The sequence below is a fragment of the Tachypleus tridentatus genome, chromosome 13, assembly GCF_004210375.1.
Source record: "Tachypleus tridentatus isolate NWPU-2018 chromosome 13, ASM421037v1, whole genome shotgun sequence".
NCBI lineage: Eukaryota > Metazoa > Arthropoda > Merostomata > Xiphosura > Limulidae > Tachypleus > Tachypleus tridentatus.
In genome coordinates, this window is record NC_134837.1 from 209,391,216 (window position 1) to 209,415,309 (window position 24,094).

A 24,094-nucleotide genomic window follows, 5' to 3' on the forward strand; every position below is an offset into this window, starting at 1 on the left:
TATTAGAAATATATGAATATATAATTTCATCATTCTACGATGTTATCGCCATCTCGTGTCGGTTATTTCGTTTGAAAAACAAACCATTTTGGAATTTTACAGACAGCCCAATGTAACATTGACGCAATACCACCGCAGTAACTCCTGTTCTATTGAATACAGGTTCAATCTCTAGTTTATCATACTAGTTAATCAAGTAACGCCCACAACTGTTGAAAATCGTAGTTAAGTCGTGTCGTTCACGATTATGTAGCAAGAATTAGTTCGTGCCAAAGAATTTTTAGACCTTAGACGGCAAAACTTCGATTCTTCTTTATGGGTATTTAGGTATGTTGAAAATTTTTATACCCAGAAGGGTCAGGTGCAAAAAAACCTCTTCCTGTTGCTAGTTTTTGAACTTCGCGCCGAGCTACACGAGGGATCTCTGCGCTAGCCGTCCCTAACTTAGCAGTATAAGAGTATAGGGAAGGCAGAAGGTCATCATCATCCAACGAACACTGTGATTGACTGTTCTTTTATAACATCACCACGACTGAAAGAGCAAACATGTTTGGTGTGACGGGAGTTCGAACCCGCGACCCACAGATTACGAGTTAAGCGCCCTAACCACCTGGCCATGTCGGCCTCACTACATATATGATGGGCAAAAAAATAATAATAACTTATTTTATAGCTAAACAGTTTAAAAACGACCACAAAAATCTTAAATGGTTATTCATTACACGTGAATTTACACAACAAAGCCTAAAAGTGTTCAGATTCTGAATTAAAATTGCTTTTACGATCATAATTAAAACAGGTCGTACTGTTCATATAAAAGGGAAACATACAGTACGTTGCAGTGCAATAAAAACAGAACAAGACGAGTGATGTTTGAGTAATTCAGTTGTTTTTATACTCTTCACATAAATTACAAAGTTCAGTAACCTTTTGACTTACGTAAGCTGGCCAAATTAGCCCTCTGGTGGCACAGCGATGTGTCAGCGGACTTACAACGGTAAAAACACAGTGGCCAAATTAAAATTCTGCATTTTGTTTGTCTGTTTTGAGTTAAGCACAAAGCTACACAATGGACTACCTGTGCTCTGACAACCAGAGGTATCGAAACCAGGCTTCTGACATACTACTGAACCACTGGAGTGTGCTGCATTCTAACCAGGTGGTTTTTAGGAATGCTACTTTCGAAATTCGTAGTCCTCTGGACATTTTGAAAATCAAACACACACTAATACGTCATTCAGTAATGCTAAAAATAGAAATGCACAAACGTTACAAAATCGGTTTGTTTGTTCAAAATGTATTAAAGTCTATATTCCATATCTGTATACGTTAAGCCCCTACACCATAGGCTATCTGCGACGCTACAGTCTCGTAGCTAACGTAAAGAATCTTTACACAACATTTCATCTCGACTGGTCGAAATAAAATGATAAAAAAACAAAAATTAGCAAGACAAAACCTCCGGTTCTGAAACCTTGATCCTATAGAATCAAAATAGAGGTTTAGTAGAGGGTAGGGGTTGTTTTAAAATGAAGATACATGGCTCTATATGTTTTATCCACTGCGAGGAATCGAATCCCGGATTGTAGCGTTTCAACACTGCTGTTCCCTTATACAGAACGTGGGATTTGGTGTAAGGTATATCTGTACCAAAGCCTAAACTGGACTGATGGAAATATATGTGAACGGCAAACACAAATACGTTTTGTTATGTTTGTTCCAGAGGTGTTGCTAGGTGCTTGAAAGATTCGAAGCACAGGCTTCGTGCAACAGCGCATCTGAATTATTATTTAGTTCCATAAAATTGGAAAGCGGTCCTAAATAATAATAATAAAAACGGTATTATAGCGTAATGGACTTCCTTCTAGTCTATCAGTTCACCTATAGGGACGACTGCGTTCAGATGGTGGAGGATGATGTTGACTAGTGCCTTCCTTCTAGCCTATCAGTTCAATAATAGCGAATATGCGCTTTGTGTAGAAAATCGAGTAATTTTCAAAATAAAAACAAACCATATAAATGGTTATATTTTCTAACAAAAGATTTACACCAGCTGGGTTACTTCCTGTCATTTAAAACAATTGTTTAATGTGATCAAACCTTTACTTTCCACTGTATTATCCTGCCAGTGTTCGCTGTTAGCTAGGTTATCCCTATAAATTGGATTACGCTGTGTACAGTAGGACTAAAATGACTGTATACACGTGCAAAATGTTTGTCCACGTGGCAACAAGCGTAAACAATAAAATGCACATATACCTGACTCCAGGAAACTTAGCTTTGCTGTCGTAACCTATTTTATCTGAGTGAAGAAAAAAAAAGTAAGAGAACTGCTATACAGACTCTCGAAATATCTGAAAAATCTGTAACACGCCACCAACATATTATAATCTTTAAAAGACAAACTCTCTCTCTCTCTCTGCACACACACACACACTTTATTTTCCGAAATATCCTCTATGATAAAGATATCCATATTTATGGCTTATGGTTATTGTTTCTATGTGACTACTAATCCTCTCAAAATCCCAATGAAATAATTAATAAGGATATAAATCCTCGCCCAAAAATTCAATAAAACCATAACGTAGCCAGGTAATTGTTTGTTTGTTTTTGAATTTCGCATAAAGCTACTCGAGGGCTATCTGCGCTAACCGTCCCTAATTTCAGTGTAAGACTAGAGGGAAGGCAGCTAGTCATCACCACCCACCGCCAACTCTTGGGCTACTCTTTTACCAACGAAGTGTGGGATTGACCGTCACATTATAACGCCCTCACGGCTGAAAAGGCGAGCATGTTTGGCGCGACCGAGATGCGAACCCGCGACCCTCAGATTACGAGTCGCACGCCTTAACACGCTTGGCCATGCCGGGCCAGCCAAGTAATATCACAAACAGCACATATTTCTGTAACATACTCACCATGTTATCATTACCCAAAGTAACAAGTACAACGATGGTGTGATAAGGGGACCAAGGGGACAAAATTTTAATATTCAGTTATCACTTGGATAATTAAGTCCTCCTTTCAGTGTCAAAGCAGCATGTCTGCGGATTTGCAACGATAGAAACCGGGTTTCGATACCCGTGGTAGGCAGAGCACAGATAGTTAATTGTGTAGCTTTGTGCTTAATTACAAACAAACCAAAATCACTTCCGCTGCTCTCTGAAGTTTTAGCCTTCCACTGTTACTATATGAAAGAACATAACCTAACACGGTGTTATATGTGTTATGTCAACAATCGCAAGTACATCGCGTATGGTATTTGCCAATTACTAAGCAATATCTTTTAATGGTTCCCACTCTCTCGTGCTCACGTAATTTATTTGTTTGTTATTAAAACAAACCTACACATTGGGATATCTATGCCATAGTAAGTTTAAAAACGTTAATGGACTGCAACTGCCAGTTGAGAGAAAGAGAGTACTATATTTTGGCTTTCTCTATCCCGAGGACTTCTTCAAACCTTGTTTTATCACGTAACCTTCTCGCTTCTATACCGAGGCCTTCTTCAAGCCTTATTTTGTTAAGTCACCTTCTGGCTTCTATACCAAGGCCTTCTTGAAGCCTTATTTTGTTAAGTCACCTTCTGGCTTCTATACCAAGGCCTTCTTCAAGCTTTATTTTATCACGTCACTTTCTGGCTTCTCACGTTCAAACCTTTTTTATCACGTAACCTTCTATACCGAGGCCTTCTTCAAGCCTTATTTTGTTAAGTCACCTTCTGGCTTCTATACCAAGGCCTTCTTGAAGCCTTATTTTGTTAAGTCACCTTCTGGCTTCTATACCATGGCCTTCTTCAAGCTTTATTTTATCACGTCACTTTCTGGCTTCTATACCGAGGCCTTCTTCAAACCTTGTTTTATCACGTAACCTTCTCGCTTCTATACCGAGGCCTTCTTCAAACCTTATTTTATCACGTAACCTTTTGATGTTGACGATGTTAATACATTACAAACCTTCAAGCGCACACTTTACAGAACAATACACAAAATGCTTTGTTTTCGAAAATCTCACAAAGAATATTGATGTGTACATATGACAGAAGTGAATAATAGTAAACAATAGTAGATTAACGTGTACGTAAGTTACATCTGACAGGCACGTGTGTAACTTTAAAATATAAAAGGTCTATTTGAATCTAAAGAACAGCTATAGCTGTGAAACATCCTTGTTCACGTGCCTTGATACCCTCACCAATAATAAACAATATAAGTATACAACAATACGGTGCAGAAACAAAAAATGGGCATTTTTTAAGCGTCGTAAGGCAAGGTTTTTTTGGGGGGAGGGATGTCATGGGAGACTTTATAGACTATGGGTAAGTTGCCTCTGTTATACATAGGGTGCAAAGGCTATGAGAAGCAAACAATAATATATTATTATTCAATTGGTTTTATAAACTTTTAAAATATAAAACTAAATTGAATATTTTACAAATTAACGCTTAATAGTTCATCACTTTAAAAAAAAACTACTAAAGGCCTACAAATTCATTAATTTCAAAACCGAAATATATTTTTTAAATTTTATTTCTAATAACTCATAGCTGGGTAGGTGAACAATCAGGCATATATATATATATATTTTTTTTTTTTTGTGGTTGGCAATTTTATGACCTAAAAAAGGACACATTAACCCTTAAACAGTAGGAATGTTTTAGGTAGTAGCCTCAATTGATAATGGCTGCTGTTTAAGGGTTAAGAGTCTAAAGTGTTGGACTTCAACCCATTTAATAATCCCTTTGCATATCACTGACAAACAACGTTTATACATCATAATATTCTGTGATCTAAAAATCTCCAAAATACACAGTATGGGTAAATATGTTTAATTTTATTTACTGTTGTTTTACTTTCAATTATAAAATAGTTAAAACCTAAATTTTTGACTTAGACCTACTGATTCATCACGTTTCGTACATTAAGACGAAGGGCATCTGCTTTTCGAATCATTAAATATTATGTTTCTTTCATAAAACTTTAAGTAGGTATTCAATAATAATTATGAAAAAAACTTCGACAAAATAAATTTAAACGACAATTTTAACCTTATGTTCGTAATTATGAAATAATCCAAACATTTACTATCATTAGCGCCATAGAGATGACAACAGAGATGTGTCAGAAATGGAAGTTGATTGTGGTTATGAAGTAATATCAAATATTATTTGACTATTTCAATAATTTTTGACATTGACGTAATCGTAAAAATGTCGGAAATCGTTCTCGTACATTTTCTATCATGTTAACCGCTTTTAATACATGTACAATAACGAAACACTCCAGTTCCTTAAAAAAAAATACAACGTAATTTATTTACTTACTATGTATTTTTGGAAGACAAAATCTGATAAAATTTAACCCCAGAACGCAGAAAAGCGCTTATTTTAGTGGTGACCGCCCAATATTCCGAAGGCTTTTGCAATACAAGTCAAAAGTGAATGGATAAACAGACATGTACGTCCATAACAGACGAATGTAATTTCAAATGAAAAGTTTAAATGGTACCTCTTGGCGAGGATTTGGGGACCATCCGCCCAACCAACTTGCCTGTTTGAAATAGAAACAACAGATATATTTGAATCGATATTGCACTGTATTGTAGTGTACAACTCATTACATTGGTTCGGTGTCAATATAGTTTTACTGACTGGAAGATTTAAACATGATTTTAATGAGCCGAGGATGTAATATACGTTATCACAGCAGTGTGAAAAAATCTTGAACGTCCTTTCTCTCATAAGATCTAATTTCCAAATCCAATCCTGATTCATATTTATGGGGACTCTGCAGCTAACACGATATATGTGTGTATATATATATATATATATATATATACAAGGAAGTAAAACTGGGTAAACGATGACAAAAAAAAAACATACTCGAACTATCAGGGCCTCGGAGCAATGGGTCCGCGAACTCAAGGGCCGTCATCATTTTAATGTGTATTTCTCAAAATTCCAGAAGCACATATACGAACCCGAAAGTGGCGGTGCCTCGCAACTCTCAACAAGTGTTTTTCATAAACCCATTTATAGCCACGATTATAGGGCGCTTCGAAGTAAATAAAGTGGGTTTAAAGTTCAATGAGATAAAATAAAGATGGAGTAACCCATTCTTGCTTTTCTCAGGATGTTTTACAATATACGGTTATTTATTCGGTTATTTCATCAAACTGGTTTAACAATTTATACACGAACATTAATGAATAAGAACCAATTTAAAAAAACAATAACAACGAATTTTAGCCTATGTTATACAATATATATATCAATACTTTAAAATTAAATATCCGTAACTTATATAAAAATATTTGAATATATTCTTAATCAGTTTATGAAAAAACAACAACAACGAATTTATCATTGTAAAGAGACTACAATTATCTTGTCAAAGCTTAATTTCAAAGTTAGATATTTTCTTCTGTGGTTTATAATTGTCGCAGAAAGTCTAGCTTTTACAGAGTATATACAAACCAATCTTTCTGAATCATTATCACAACCAAAACAAAATTGTAATAGAAGAACATGCAAGGTATCTAATAGCCTACGAACAATTCTACTGGTTGTGAACAGGGAAAAGGAGAACTATAGAAGAGGGGGAAGGCGTCACATAATAGTAGAGTCGGCCATACTCTCGACATCAAAATAGTCTTATTATAGACCGCTGCCAAATTACAATATTGTATGGACGTTTCGTCCTCCATCATTATATTCTCATTTGACAAAACCTCTACACAAAAACGGAATGTTGTAGTTGCTGTCTTACGCTGTGATTAACACGTGTGATGGTTTGTAAAGAACGTTAACGGCATCTAATGCTTTAGATTGACTCACTACAAAATTATAACAAAACGACAAACACGCACAAAAAGTTGAAAGCTGTTACGATTGAAATTTTGAGGGGTGGATGAGAGTTGGATGGTAGTATTTGGATCCCACCCCCCAAGCTGTTCTTAATTGTTATCTGGACGTGACACTCTTGAAGATGACTGTTACATTACTGCTTTTATACATTCGTTATGATTTAAATAATCCAGCAAAATATACTGTTTTTTGACACGTATGGCAGAAAGTGTTACTTTAGTATAATAGAGCAACTGCAGAATTGTATCATTCATTGTTCGATGAACAATAAGCACATTTTGTGAATAATAACCAGCATACATCTACAGCGAACGATTTTACACAAGTGAACGGTCGTTCAGATCAAGTAACCTACTTCATTCCCAATTTTTGGAGGTTTGTGATCACATGCGCGAGTGTTTACTCTTTTGAAATACATAATTATTTCATTGTCGCTAGTACTAATAGTTTCAGACAAAAAAAAAAAAAAAAGTGAACTGTGAATGTTTCTTCCTCTCACTAAAATGTGTAATTTCCCACTTTTCAATGAAAAGAGACAATGAATGGCAAATAGGCTTAATCCGTTCTTTGATTCGCTACTCCCTCTGCAGTAGACTAGTTTCTCCGAATTCACGACTTGCCACGTTGCTTTTAATGTAAATTTAGACATTAAAGCTACAGAACAACAAGACTGAAAGCAAAGTTCGCTGCTTTCAACTGATATTATAAATGAAGGATATACGTAGATAAGTAAGACCATTGGAATGTATTTTGAGGCTGTGTGAAAATATTATGGAATAAAAAGAGACTTAATATCTGGGTGTTTCCTATGGTTGCCTTTATTTGACTTGCAGTGATCAAAAACGTGTGTAGTTTATTTGTTCTTTAAATCTAGTTTCCATTTCTCTGCTTTTTTCTCCAATATAGAAGTCGTGGCAGTTTTTTTCAATGTATTTTATAAATAATATTGGTGTTGTGTTTGTCAGTGTAGTTTTTACGTAGTAAGAAAACAAACATAAACAAACGCAAAATCAAAGAAGCCCTACTTATACAGCAATTAAAACCAAAATTAAACCAATATAAAGGAACAAATTTATACCTATACTAAATAATAACCTAAAATCCAACGACTCGTAGTCCCAGGGTAGCGGGTTCGAAACCTCGTCACACCAAACATACTCGCCCTTTCAGCCGAGGGTCCGTTATAATGTTACTCTCCGTTGGTAAAAGACTAACCCAAAAGTTGGCGATGGGTGGTAGTGACTAGCCGCCTTCCCTCTAGTCTTACACTGCTAAATTGGGGACGGCTAGCGCAGATGGCCCTCGAGTACCTTTGCGCGAAATTCAAAACCAAAAACAAACCAATCCAACTGCAACGTCCCCTATAATCCCGTACCTGTTTATACTTTCATCCCTAAGACATGTGTCCGGCAATGGTCAGTTGCAAACTTTCTTTAGTAACCTGAAGATGACCTAGGAAGGTCGAAACGTTGTTAATACCCATACCAGCAGTTCTGAGATACATTTTTATTTCAAGTAGTTTTCTCATCATCAAGAATGGAATATTTGAATTCGATTTAACGCATTTTAGTAATATACATACATTTACTTTCTAAATACTACATTATGTGTGCACACAAGAGGTAGTTTAGAGCCCCTCAAATTTTTATATGGCCAATTTCAACCCCTTAATCGAAAATTGACTGGTGCTTTTCCTGTAAAATAATAAGTCCCGTTTGATGTTTCAACTAATAAAAACGGTAATCAATTTAATATTTTCACTGATAATATTGTTTTGGTACAACTTTATTCCATTAGGTCTATCGTTTTCACTTGTAAAAGTCCATTTACTTTAATTGTTGTTTGTTTTTGTCGAAGTTAATTACCCAAGTCTTCACTAGGTCACAACAGTCAATCTTACCATATTTCTATTCATACGATGAAAAGTGAAACTGCAGTTACTGATACAACATGTAACTTAACAAGTCGGTAACGGCTTAAGGTATCGAAAATCTTAATGATTTACACCTTGTGTCTCAAGACGGCTGGTATGGATATTAAAACTTTTATTAAAATATAGTAGAGAACAATGTTTCGACCTTCTTAAACCATCTTCAACCTTCAGGTTTTCTCGTCATCATGAGTTTACACCTTCTTACGTTCATTTAAATCAACCTACCAAATACACATTAATACTTACGATACTGAAACAAAGAAATCAACTGACGGGTAGTAAAATCATAACGTTATCTCTTTCAAATTACTTCTGACGACTATAAGAGAGTCGTCAACATTTCAGTTTTTTTTACATTCTTGCACTTATACGATTACTTCTTGTAAAAACATTTTTTGGCCTTACATTTACGTGGGAAAGACGTCTTCCTCCGAGCATTAAACATTAATGTCATATGATTTATTTCTTATCAGCAATAAACTTTAACAACTTATAATTTTGTAGAACGTTGGATTTATTACTGCAATAGGGTTAAGCTATCCCTACCGGTCGCCTGTTACTCAGTAACAAACATTTTGCAAAGGTAACGCATTACAGTGGTGAAAAAGTGACAAATTTTAAATAGCCATTTATTAAAAAAAACAAACAAATTAATCAGAAATACTATTACTCAGTGACATTATATTTCGAAAATACTTGATCAATTCTATAAAATACGTAATTTTTTACAACTAACAAATAATAATATAATATTAAATGATTTAAACCTCTTGAAGAACATTGAAGCCTAGGCCTGCATACATACAGAGATGTCCGCTTACTGAAAGTTTGAATAGTATCAAACGATAGAGTATAATGGTCTCTCTTATATACAATGGAAATCGTCTATAAAAATGTTCGACTTATTTATTCACACAGATTTAATTGCATCTGAATAAAAATAAAGTTAGGTAAACTAAATTAGAATACAAATGAAGTAGAATGAAATGCATTTTTATTAGCAAAAAGTAAACTCAAAAGTGAATTATACAATCTTTACTTACTAAAATTAAACTCATATGAACTTGCTACAGGAAAAATTCAAAATTAACAAACAGTAAATTAACTTATGGTCTTTAATCTATCAAAGAGGCCAAAGTCTAAACATATCAAATGAATACCCTATTAATATATTTCTACGTAACTTGAATGCAACATCTTATTCATTTAATTATGTCTAATTTAAACCTTTTTCTTTCTTACAAGAGCAAACCTAGTTGTATTTGCAAAACAAAACACGCTATGAAAAACTAATCTTTCACATGGATTGCACCTCATATTCAAGATTACTAAGAATTAATATTTTAGGGCACGGAAGCCTTTAAATCTTATTTGATTTGTTGACAGGGCCGTTATGTGCGACATTCCCTACAAGAAAGTTAGGTAATTGTCAATTAGAACCCATATCTTCATGTACTCAAGACAGGAAAGTCCCGGCATGCTCAGGTGGTTAGGATGTTCGACTCGCGATCTGCGGTTCGAATCCCCGTCACATCGAACATGTTCTCGCTTTCAGCCATAACAGTTAATCTTACTATTTGTTGGTAAAAGAGTAGTCCAAGAGTTATTAATGGGTGGTAATGACTAGCTGCCTTTTTTCTAGTCTTAAAGTGCTAGATCAGGGACCGCTAGCACAGATAGCCTTCATATAGTTTTGTGTGAAATTCACAAACAAACAAGACAGGGAAAGTCAAAATGCTGCTTTAATGGCTCTGCATATAAACTGAAAAACTGTGAAAAATATAATAACTATGAGAACATAGAACTCGAACAACTAATTATCACTTTCAGGAGAAGGGAGTGGGTCTTTAACAATCGATACTTACAATGTTTTAACGTCGAATTTCTTTAAAACTCAAAGTAAAACTATCGTAAGTTTCAGTTAGCGAGTTAATTTGAGTTATTTTACAACAGTGAGGAATCTATAAATACTAGGTTTTATTTCAAGTTTGAATGTAAGATATCCAAGCAAAATCCACTCAAGGACTATCTGCGCTAACCATCTCTGATTTTCAACTGGAAGAAAAAAAAACACAAAAGGTAATTAGTCAATGACATTCGTTTCCCATACGTAGGTTACTCTTGTATAATTTATGACGCACCTAGGGTTTTGGTTTTTTCCGATCCAAAGTACAGCTCGTTGACCCCACACTCAGCCTATTTCAAACGTAATGACGTAACTTGTAATGTGTACTTCCAACATCTAGACATCAGTTTCCGTGTACTTTGTTGTAAAATTGAAACATAAAAATTATACATACATATAATTAAGTTTTTCTTCTTCTTTAAAATAGCATGGTTTACGAATTCTAAAAATTTGTGATATTTATCAATAATTTGAGAGTTTATTCGAAAACCATTCAATTTCGAATTTTAGTGCCAAGTTGTAAGATACACAAAAGTATATGTATTCTCTCTCATATTGGTTACTTTGTATCTAAAAACTACGCAGTGTGACTCCCCGATTGTGTTATTATGCTGCAAATTCGTAAAATAATGCTAACAACTATATTTATATATAAAGTCAATTTTTAAGAATGAAGTTTCCTCACGATTAATCTTCACACCTATGGCACGTAGCGCTGTCACACTTAAACGTTATCAACGAATTTTAGGCCTAAATTTGGACAGTAAACATTTGTAACGTATCATAATGTCGTTAAATGATTGATAAATACACGATATTCCAAAAATAAGAAACAACAGATAATTTGTATTTAAACAAATAAGAGCCAAACAAACAAAACACAGCCATAGATGAAATAACGATGAATCAATGTCTGCTTGAAACGATTAAAATTTTCGAAAGACTTACGTTACGACCAACTGTAGTAAACTGTATAGGTACAACTTCAAGTTTTGTTTTAATTTATAAAATAACATTAAAAGTATCATCAAATAAACTTTACGGGCACAAGGAATTGGTATTGTACACTTCTGATGATATTTTAACTTTTGAATATGAAATAGAAAATCAGTTATGCAATAATAAAAGATTAAAAAACATGAAGTTACCGATATTCAAGAAACGCTGAATGTCTTGAATCACGTACAACCTGCACTGAAACCTAACATTTTTAGCTTATCTCTTGTGCTGTCTTCGTGTTTATGCTAAAAAGACTTTATAAAACGTCGTTTTCAGAAACGTGCGTTTTGAATTTATAAAACTAGTTTGCTAACGAAAATAACGATTAATATATTGATGTCTGGGTATATTAGTCACTATATCTCACTGTAAGATTTCAAGTTATAAATTTAACGTAATTAGCTCTCACATTTACTCATTTCTCGTATTTTTCACGGCTAGTATTCTTTATACATGTGTATAACAGTTCGTTTTTGTTGCAAGTAAAAAAACTAGTGTCACCGCGGTGTCGAACGAAACCTGATTTTTAGCGTTGTAAGATCTCAGATTTGAAGATCAACCGTTGGAGAGCTACACGAAAGCAATGAATTGCTCAGTAAAACTAATTTCGAGTATTTTGTTTATGCTGTTTTACTTGCAGCTGTCCTCTCTCTCCCCCCTTAACGAAAAACATTAAAGAAATATTATAAAAGTTAATAAAAGTGTATATACATTGTTATATTTGATAAGGTTAACTAAAGTTTATATTCTTTATGGTGATCTTGGATTAAAAAAAGGACTAGATTTCTATTTCCCTAATTCTTCTGAGTAATGTTATTAATAATAAAAAATTTGATGTTAAGATAAATAATGTTAATTTAATTATGAACCTAATGCTGGTATTTAATGATTTAAATAAAACTGAAAAAAAAAAGGGAGAAAGAGATCATTACATTATGCAGTTCACATCGAAGGAGTAGGTTTGGTTTGTTTCGAAATTCGCGCAAGCTACACAAGGGCTATCTCCGCTAGCCGTCGCTAATTTAGCAATGTAAGCTAGAGGGATGGCAGCTAGTCATCACCACCCACCGCTTTTTTTAAATCAACGAATAGTGGGATTGACCATGACATAACGCCCCCACGGCTGAAAGGACGAGCATGTTTAGTGTAACAGGGATTCGAACTCGCGACCCTCGGATTACGAGTCGAGTGTCTTAACCACCAGGCCTCGAAGTAGTAGGTCAAGTAACTACATATAAATAACGTCTCGACATCTGTCATGTTTTTTGTATCTCACCCAGTGTATCTCGCCTTGGTATTCGGCGAAATACCTCGTTAGAACTAAATAGCATTTAGTGCGTGGATGCCACTTTTACTTACTTCCATACGTTCTTAAATTTACTACTTGTACAAATAAAAGCTGGTTCCTGCTCATTTTTCATTGATTGTGTAGAGGGTAGCATAAGGGTGTGTGTGTTTTCTTTTAGCAAAGCCACATCGGGCTATCTGCTGAGCCCACCGAGGGGAATCGAACCCCTGATTTTAGCGTTGTAAATCTGGAGACTTACTGTTGTTAGCGGAGGGCAAGTATCACAAGGAAAATAACGTTTATTCTCTGCAAAAGCGAAACATTCGACTTGAATACTTGTAACTTCTATTATCTGGTCCTGTTTAAAATAAAATACTAAATCAAGTAAAAGAACTAAGGAAAGATTCCTTTCACAGAATCAAGAAAAAAAATGTTACCAAAGTCCAGAAAAAAAACCGAAAAACTTAATTACAAAAAATGATAATTAATTGCATAGTTATATAAACATTGTTTACCGTGTTACTTCTAATAATTTTGAGAACTAATAATCAATCACAATACTCATGTGAAGTTATAATATTTCTTCTTCGTGTGTATTTCAAAGTATTTTTTGTTCACGAGTATATTTTTTATTTTTCAGGTATTTCTTGTTCAAGAGTGCATTTCCACGTCTTTGTAGTTCAAGTATTTTCACATACGTTTGGTTCAATTTTATTTTTAAATACTTTTAATTCAAGTGTATTCTTTTATAGTTAACTGTGTATTTTCGTGTGCTACTAAAATAGCTAATATTTCTACCTGTAAAACTTTATCAAATTTTGTAACGTTAAAAAAATACTGTTTATGATAAGAATATGTATTTCATTCATATATAAAGTTTAAACAAACACCACACTAAATTTATCATGTACATACTCACAAAACTTTATTGATGAAAATGTCAAAACACACACACACAAAAAAACTGCACTTAAACCTGCTACTTGATTTGGCTAAAAAGTCTAAATGATACCAACAAAGGATAGAGAAAAAAAATCTATACAACATTAAAGTACACAAAAATTTAGTTAAATGATGAGCAAGAAACTATAATAAACAAAACATTTGATTGTTATGCAAATCAGCACCACTGCTATAACTCATTGTTTAAGGAACTTGTATAACCGAAGCCAATATATACAAAAATATTGCCCTAGGTAATAAATTAATGATATGAGCAAGCATTACTATATAATGAGCGTTTAGTAAAGTCCAAGATACTTAATAATGGTGTTTGTGGTTAACATGAGGCATTTCTTCTCATATTTACTTTACATGTTACTCCTAGATATGTACTTTTAGATATGAATTACTTGTAACTTCAAGAAATAAGCATTAGAGTGAAGGCTAGGAATCAATGAGACAGTATGTTTGTTTTTGTTTTCTGATAGCACTCTGAAAACAAATAGAATAAACCACATAAATCTATTGTACTTTTTAATCAGTAAAACATCTAATTTCCTTGAAACTTCTTTACTGTGTCTTTGAGCTAAGGTCATAACTGACACAATTTTACCAGTAAATTATTAGTTCAACATTTAATATCAACATTATTGAATAGTTAGTTTTGTAAATTAATTTTAAACATAAGCCATAGATTTAAAACATAGCAGAAAGTACAATCACAGGTGTAGGAGGAAGGAGTTCAATTGTTTATCAGACAAAAATAATCCAAAATAATGAAGTAAAGGCTCCATACACAACTTTTATATTTGCAAACTGATTATGCCTTTTCAGAAAATATATTATCCACGTGATATTTCCACTTGCACCTTTTAAACCCTTTAAAGCCATATGGTTCTGTATGAAAGTCATTAAACCATTTTTTTTAATGCAATTTTAAACTTCACAGTACATGATTTTAAGGTCAATTTGATATTTATAGGCAAAGCTTGCTTGCCCTCGAGGCCAAAATCAAGCCCCTATGAGCGTAGTCTCACTAAATATAATTACGTTTTCCTTCGCTGTTATTTGAAACCAAAGAATAAAAACTATCATTGCTCATCAATTAAAAAAAAAACATATCAAGAAAAATTTTTTTGTTCCAATCTCACCTTTCAAAACATTTGATATCCTGTGTCGTACAAGACAACATGCTTGTCTCTTCACAAAAAAATATGGCACAGTTTAACCTTATACATGTAACAGTGATTCTGCCTGCTCATCAACTGTGGGTCAAAATAACCCTCAAAAACAAAAATTTAAAACTATTTAGAAAAGGAAAATGTAATAACAATGTATGGGATGTTAAACCTAAAAAATATGGCATTTTCCTATTACCAAACATGTAAACAATGCTCTCAGTATAACACTGGGAATCATGTATTTAAAAAAGGCACTTTTTATATTACTAAAATTCTAATATTAAGCTTAAACTATTATGACAATAATTCACAGCATACTAACTATTTCAATGTTTTTTGCAAGAGTACCTCAATTTCATTGAGTTAGTTGTTTTTAGTATTAACTTAACTGACAGATACACGCACACAGTTATTTTTTATTAAGCTCTTGAAGCTTAATTAGAATGTTTTGATTTAGTTGATGAAATATTAATTTTATCAACTGCTCTTAGATTAAAATGATTTTATTTCACAGGTTTTAAAGACAAATATAAACAGAAAACAGCTGAGATACTTAAGTTTATAACGAACTTGTTTTTTAAATAAAGAAGGAAACTGACTGCAAAGGAAACAATGGGAAAAAATTATCTAGATTTATCATTTAATAAGATTTAAATACTTGATAAAAAGTACCACAGTTCATTTTGAAATTACATCTGAAAGATATGCTGTCAAAAATATACCAGTACAATGATAACTATTTACTTTATTGTATGCAAGGTGTAATATGTAGAAAAGAATTACTGAAAATTCTTGGATCCACTACAGAAGTGGCCATTACATTTGAGGATTCTTTTAATTCTATAACGAGTCATTTTCTAAACAATTTATTTATGTTAAATTTTATAAGTTAAATAAATTTCATAAATTCAAAATCTTTTCAATGCATGAACTAGAAAAAAACAAACAAATTTAACCACATAAAAATATTTCAAGAATACCATTAATTTCCTTTTATTCTTAAAAAATTAATTCTACCTTCTAACATATTATTAAACTGATGGTTATCAAGGTTTGTTCAAGAGTTGCTGTTTTGAATGAAAGGTAAGAAAAGTAATGTTGTTAAGAGATGCAACTTCATTCATCAGTTAGAAAGATGTATCACAGGACAAAGAATACACATGAAATAAGGTTTACAACAGAAATTCATATTCGGTCTTCAAAGATAGAGTATGCACATGGTGACGTACTGCTTAAGTTTAAGCAGTCCTTACCTCAAGAAAAAACAATTATACTAACTTCTATATGAAGGTTACATTCTGTGAAAGTCACATAATCAGGTGAAATTTGAGCTCCATATACCAACTTCTGTACAAAGCTTACTTTTTGTGAAAGTCACACAATAAGGCAAAGTTTCAGCTCCATATACCAACTTCTGTACAAAGCTTACTTTCTGTGAAAGTCAGTAAAGTTTTATTTCTAGACAAAAGTGTCTAGACTACTTGCTGCTAATACAACTATTCATCATCTGATAGAACACAAAGCTAAAAAAAAGGGAATGTTTTCATTACAACCTTTAACTGATACTTTCAAAATCCTTATACAGAGAAATAATACTTGTCCTCCACACTATCAAGAAGTAGTTGTTAGAGATAAAACAAAAACTTTGTTTTTTTTGAAAAATCAAAATTCATATTGAGTGATTTTCAACTTCAGAATGGTTGTGAAAAACAAAGAAAGAAAACATTTGTTATTACAGAAATTTAAGGTTACTGGAAGAATAATTCCAAATTTCATATTAAAAAAATTATAAATATGTTATTCGTTCAACAGTTCCATCATCTTCATTCAGGACATACGTAAAGTCACGTAAATGCAGACGTGTGACTTTAGTATAAAGGGTCTATGTTTTGTATAATGATCCAAACCTTTCTTCAGTTTTTAAAATCCTGGTAATGCACACACACACACACACACACACTTTATTCCAAGCCTTGCATCAGCATGTGTAGTTCCCTGAATGAATGGCCAAGTTTACCTTGCATGGTCTGTCGTTTCAACAAAAATGCTCGGATGGAGAGAAGTTGATTGTAGCAACTGACACACTTGTTGTATCTGAAACAGGAACAGCTTATCTTTAATATCTAAAAACCAGTTCTCTTAAACTGTGTAAAGACTATTGTCATGTACAGTCCTATAGAACATCTTTCTTTTGACATTTTAGCAGTTTCATAATTTTTTTTTTTTCTATGCAAACTGCGAGCTATTCCATACCTTTAGTTTACAAATGTCACAATTGAAATGACAAGTGAAAGTATGAAATTTATTTTTGTTAAGGAAACCCTTCAAGTGAAAAAGAAACTGAAAGATATACGAGTCACTTCATCTTGTTTAGTTCATCAGTGAATGAAACTAGAAATACCAAGAACTCATGACTGAATGTAAGGAAAGTGTATAATGATATGTTAATCACACTATATCTGCTCTATCCATTAAACACACTTGAAATACAATTTTTCTACTCTATTTACACTTAAAAGACAAAACAATTCAACCTTAACACTTTTGGAATGTGGACCTTTCTTCTTCCTTATGCCTATAAGAAGAAAGGTCCCTCGAGTTATAAGGTATCATATTATTCTGTTAAACTGATTTATTGAATCAACATATTTTTCAAGCATAGTAAATACACTTCAGATTATTAGTATTCTGCATCTAATACCCAACGTTCTATGATAAATAACAAAAGTTCTATCAGGAGTTACAGTAAAATTTTTTCTTTAGCTCAAGATTACTCAATAAATGCTATATTTTATCAAATTTAACAAAACACACAAGTATGAATTGTAGTTACAGACCAGATGTGCAAAAATAAAAACAAAACTGAAAAACAGCTGATTAGCAGTGCTCTATAGAAATCACTTTCTGTTAATCACCTTTCTTCTCGACTAATATCCACTCCAATACCAGGTGGGGCAACTACATTGGTTTTTATCACTGTCGCAAAATTCTTCAGAATCAGTTTTAGACTAGAGCATCCCACTGTCATATAACTGTAAATTTAGAATTAGAACTATACAAAACTGACAGTAAAAAATCAAATCTCAACTGAAAAGTAACAAAGCAAATTTTTTTTTACTCCTTACGAGAAGCCATGACTGTAAAAAGTAAACAAATTTTAAGCACCGTTACTTTCTGATAAAATTTTTTTTAATATTTCACAAATCATAGTTTAGTTATACATCACACATACACAAAAACACTAAATTATGATAAAATAATAAACATGAAAAACAAAGCAGGCAGTATATCCAACATCAAATTTTAAATTGTGAATATCACATGCTACAAATACAAGTAGTTTATTCTATTATGCAGGCAGTTCTAATAATTCTCTAATTTAAATATTTTCAAAAAGGCCAGAAGGGTAATTCCTGTATCATTTTAAACTATGTCTATTCTACAACAACAGCAATCCTTTAAACAACAATTGTGTTACAGCCAAACACAACAGTGAAAGAAAATAAATTATAGAATTATACTCACGATTCAAAATTACTCTGTAATAAATCATAAATAGCGGGTAGTAGAAGTTGACAGATGTCCAGATTCCATAGTTGTCTGAGACAAAAAAAACAACAAACAAACAAAACTGGTGATAGGCATGACTTTGAAGCATGGCACATAAAATGAGCAAGCAGTTCTATGCTGTAAACAGAGCATGGCTAAAGAGGCTACTGCCCCTGGATTTTGTTATATAGGGATATCCAAAATTTTGAATACAATCACACTTACATCCTATTAATTTAGAGTTGTAAATAACTGAGATTATGGACAAGGGTAATCTTGACCTGGAGACTACTTGCAATGATTATTTGAGCACAATACATCTATAAAACTCACTTTAGCCACTTGTGGTGGAAAACCAATGTTTCTGTTCAAAATCTGGTGTATTTACATATCCTTAAAAACATTAGAATATTAAGTAAAAAATACATTTTTTACATAGTATGCCACCTAATGTACATACAGAAAATATCCTCTGCTTTATATGTTAGTTCAATAAAATAAACCAATGACTTACACTTTAGATCAATATCACACAATTTTCTATATCAGGGTTAATCAGTTTTTCTTTTTGCTGTCAATTTCAAATGTTCAAACTTTAGGGCCTCCTTCATGTGTTACTATTATTTTTTGAAGTCAGGTTACAATATCATAATTTTATGATGTGAACTATGATTAACTGGTCAGTAGTTTATAATAATGCATAAATTCTCACACTAATTAAGTTTTTTTTCTTCTTTTGTAGAAATTTATTTTCTCTTTCCACGAATTAACAAGTCACAGAGTAGCACTCAGAACTTGGGTTTGTGGCTCCTGTTCAACATGATTGTGCTCTCAGAAGAACATTCTCAATTTCAACATGATATATAGTATGCAAACTGGGTTTTGATCATTATTATAACTAATGGACATTACTTATTTTACAATTATGATATTTGAGAAGTGTGGCACTAATTGTTTTTGCATGATGTTATATGGTAAGCCAAAATGATTAAAATAACATTAACTCCTGTAATAATTACAAGTCAAATATGAGGAAATCGTAACGTATCTACCCTAACATATCAGCTCCACAAGCACATGCAAGGATCAAGTTAAATGTACCAACATCTGGTGCAGTGACATTAAACAAGGTATCATGAATTTGGTGTCACAGTATCAAAGTTTCACATTATCATATACTGCAGATTTCACAACAGTAGAGGAAATATTGGATACAATATATAGTGATATTCAAACAAAAAAACTCTAGATACATACATTTAGGAGGTTACAGAAATTATAAAAAGTTTAGGTTGGGAAAAATATATTTTGATACTTCATATTAACATGACCTTGCACTTTGACTTGTCAGAGACCGAGTCTTCTTTAGTACAGATATTTTATTGATACAACTGCTTTTTGTGTAAACGTACTTGAAAAGACATACATAGTAGATTCAACATATTGGTCTGATTTAGGTGAGTACCTTATGACTGAGAAAAAAGGTAAAGCTCCACCAAGTTATACTGTACAATGAAATACTGTTATAGTCAACAACTGAGCGAATCACTTTTAATTCCCGAGAAAAAAAAATTTACTAAGATATACTGCACAATGAAATACTGTTATAGTCAACTTTGCATTCTTGAAACGACTATCATCTGATATCTTGGAAATGATGACTTTTGAACCATTGAATTTACTTTTATCATATAAATATTTTAAAACTCTTTACTTGTGTTCACTGTCAGTTACAACATTATTCCATGACAAATTATTAAAATGTGTTATTGGGTTTGTGTAAACTATATCAACTAGATATCAGGAAGATTTATTATTAGACAAACTAATTCATCGATCAGATATAATGACACTTGTTTATTACTTACGCCCTTGACTTGATGACATTCAGAAGGTCCACTATAAGAGCAGTGTCATTCATGCCAATTGCAGATTCTAATCCCAACTGAAGAAAAAAATGAAAAAATATTCAGTGACACTGAAAAAAAAAGGTAAAATGTTAACTTGCATGAGACCAGAAAAACAGAGGTCTTTATAAGAAACTCTTTTATTGCTAGAAATACATTTGTTGAAAATGGGCAAGAATCAGTATTGGATATTGAGACATTATGACATTTCAGTACTGGATATTGAGACATTATGACATTTCAGTATTGGATATTGAGTGTGTTTGTGTTTTCTTATAGCAAAGCCACGTTGGGCTATCTGCTGAGTCCACCGAGGGGAATTAAACCCCTGATTTTGCGTTGTAAATCCAAAGACATACCGCTGTACTAGCAGGGGGCTGGATATTGAGACATTATGACATTTCAGCACAATATTATTTATTGAAATTAATTCCCCCTTTTATTTTAAGTTCGCTGTTCTTTCTTGTTCGTACAAATAGAGTCCTAAAAGCTTTAACATCAATCACCAAGTACATAGGAAGAATACAATTGAGGTTTTAAATATGTTTAGTATTTCTCTGTTTTAGAGCAAAACCATGTTGATCTGTCTGCTGTGCTCACCTCGAGAAACCAAACCCTGAATTTAAGTGATAGAAGTCCCTCAATTTACCTCTGTCCCATCAGGAGACACAAGTTTAGTGAAAAATGATACTTTACAATACAAAACAGTACATGACCTTAAGATGTGTTAGCAACAACTGGGCTATTCTTGGTCTTCAAGCCAGTACTAACATGCAACGACTCACAACGCTTTGGTAAAGTGAGTTATTGTTGACATATTACAACAGTTATATAAAGATTCTATACAAATTTAGCAGAAAACTGTCCCCTCAAGTGTGTGGTATAACTTTTATTTATTGTACAAATATGCATGTACCTTTAAAATTTCACTGTTAACCCTTTTACTACTGCCGGGTGGAATCAATCCAGCTCATAACCACGAAGGTATCCATGACAGTAATTACACTGATTTTTTATAATGCATGTGTGATAATGTTTACAACCCTTTGCAGGTTTATTAGCCAACATCACAAGGTTTCATACAGAAAATATCACGTTTTTAAATTAAGTATTAAGATATTTTTATATAAGATTTTCATGTAAATGTTCTTCTTTCAGAATGTTGACTAACACTTATGCATGAGAAAATTTTCAAATTTTACAAGAAATCTTTAAACTCCAGATAATCAAATATTTTCTAAAGAAAAGAAACTTTCCATTTTATGTTATTTTCACTATCTAATCAGAATCTCTATATGCATTCAGTAGATTTGACTGATCTCATAACACCATAAAAAATTAGGAAGAACATAAATTATGCTTTTTTTCTTTCTAGAATGACTACAAATAACTTGAAAACACAAATGTTTAACCTAAATAGCTTACATGTCATAACATTATACAATTATATATTTTCAATAAATTGACATTTCAGCAAATGCTTGCTAAGCTAGAAGTTAGTGACACATTATCATGTCCAATAACACAAAACTGACCTAGAGTCTTTAAAAAGTGATCTGTCTTGGCTGTGTTCTAGTGGACTAGCATTTAGTAAAATACAATCACAATCCAGTTACAATACTTTATATATGTATATAAATTATTACTATTCACAAGTAAGATTTTAAACTGATTTTTCTTAGAACATTGAACAGTAATTAAAGAAGTAAGGCATGTAATTATCACTTCTAGGTATGACCTTTGTACTTCGTTGTTGTCAAAGGTTGTTAAGCCTTTTAAAATTTTGCATGTAGAGGATTTTAAACAATTGTTTTAGCTTTTATACATAAAGTTGAATAACCATAAAACCATAAATAACTACACTGATATAACAGAAATTCCACTATAATTTATTAAGCTTAGTAACTAAGGTGTATTTAGATTTTAAAAAAATATGAAAGTTTGAGTAAACTAAAGATACAATCTACCTACTTAAAACTGGATCGAAAGAATGTGGTAGCATTTTCACATATTAAAATAGCTAAGAAAACTATTCTAGGGACATCTAAGCTGTTGATTGGTTATTCACATCACATATCGAAGCAAGTGTACAAAAGGGACCATTTCAAAAAAATGGAAAGAGATGAACAAGGCACACTGTGATTCAGTACATAAGCAATATCTCAGCAAAATATAAGAGCATCATATCTTTTTTTGTATTATAGCTTGATAACATTAGTAATTTGAGTTCCTAATTTATACAAAATTATAAACTTAGTATTTCGACATCACAAATATCTAATTTTAAACAATGCTCTATTCAACATGCCACGTGACTTACTAAACTCTACATTTAAATGTATTCTTTTAATATTTACTTTTAAATTAAGAAATTAAATAATGTATAATCTACAGATTGATACCAAACATATGGACATAAATTCATAAAATAGTAGTTGAATAAGATTTTGGATGGGAGTCAACAAAGATGATGACATGGCCTTTGACCCATGATGCATCACAGTAGGATTAATGTTTTTTCTGTTTACTTTAAGATAATAATTTTGTATGAACATAAGGTGCACAGATAGCCCTCGTGTAGCTTTTCTGCACTAAAGTCAAAACAAACAAGCATATGGTATCTAAACAAAGTAGAACAAAAACACACCAATGTACAAGTCCAAAACATATTTGTTTTAAGATATCTTCAATAGATATCTGTGAAATAAGAATAACCATACCCTCGGTTCCTTGGTATTCCACTGAGCTAAAATAATTTGGAGATTTTTCCGACGATGGAGGAGGACAGTGATCATTGACTGATGGCCCTTGAAAATGGAAGACATAGCTTCTGCTTCCGACATTTCTGGTTGAGGCTGACCTCCAATCCGAAGACTGTTCTGTAAATGTCTCTGTTAAGACAAGCATATAAACAGTCAGTGACTGTTTCCAGCTAAACAACATAATGTTAGACCTGATACTGATAAACTTTATCAATTATTTATGGGTTCATAAACTGCTACTGTCTCTTTTATAATTTTCTTCTTTCTTGCAGATCACAGTTATTTAACTTCACTACATCACTGTATACAGATTCCCTAAACAGAGTTGAAAGAAACTCTTCACTAACTTACCTGTTCTTTTTACTAACATTAAAAAAGGCAAATATGAAAGGCTGTATATTATTATTTTTTTTGTAAAACGTTTAAAAAAAGAGAAACATGAGGTGGTTTAAATCTTTGTTCTTAATGAAAATTCAACTTATCCTATTAGTACATCCACTTCACATTGCTAGGAATTAAATAAAATTATATTTAAATTGGGCTTAAAATTTTATCCTTATTAAGGCACATAAAATATAACAATGTCTCTTTAATGTCACAAGTTAATTAACACTATTAAGAAACCAAAAACCTGTAAGAGTAAGGGCAAATCCAAAAAAAAAACCCACCATTTTTAGAATATTTTCTTTGAGGGCTAAAATATTACATAAATCTTAAAACCTTGAATAAAAAAGAAGAGACCAGACTGTAATAAACGGG

General features: G+C 32.5%; 1 protein-coding gene across 6 annotated transcripts in view; it reads right to left on the reverse strand.

Moving 5' to 3' along the window:
* Nucleotides 1-13,896: 13,896 nt before the first annotated feature.
* LOC143235984 (katanin p80 WD40 repeat-containing subunit B1-like) overlaps nucleotides 13,897-24,094 on the reverse strand; it is an 82,114-nt gene continuing 71,916 nt past the window's right edge. For all 6 annotated transcript variants that reach the window (XM_076474137.1, XM_076474136.1, XM_076474134.1 and 3 more), the window contains 5 exons: nucleotides 23,294-23,464; nucleotides 20,535-20,611; nucleotides 18,643-18,717; nucleotides 18,033-18,149; nucleotides 13,897-17,211 (listed from right to left, as the gene is read on the reverse strand). In XM_076474137.1, coding sequence (XP_076330252.1) covers nucleotides 17,079-17,211; nucleotides 18,033-18,149; nucleotides 18,643-18,717; nucleotides 20,535-20,611; nucleotides 23,294-23,464 — 573 coding nt within the window. In that variant the 3' untranslated portion in view covers nucleotides 13,897-17,078. The remainder of the gene's footprint in view (nucleotides 17,212-18,032; nucleotides 18,150-18,642; nucleotides 18,718-20,534; nucleotides 20,612-23,293; nucleotides 23,465-24,094) is intronic.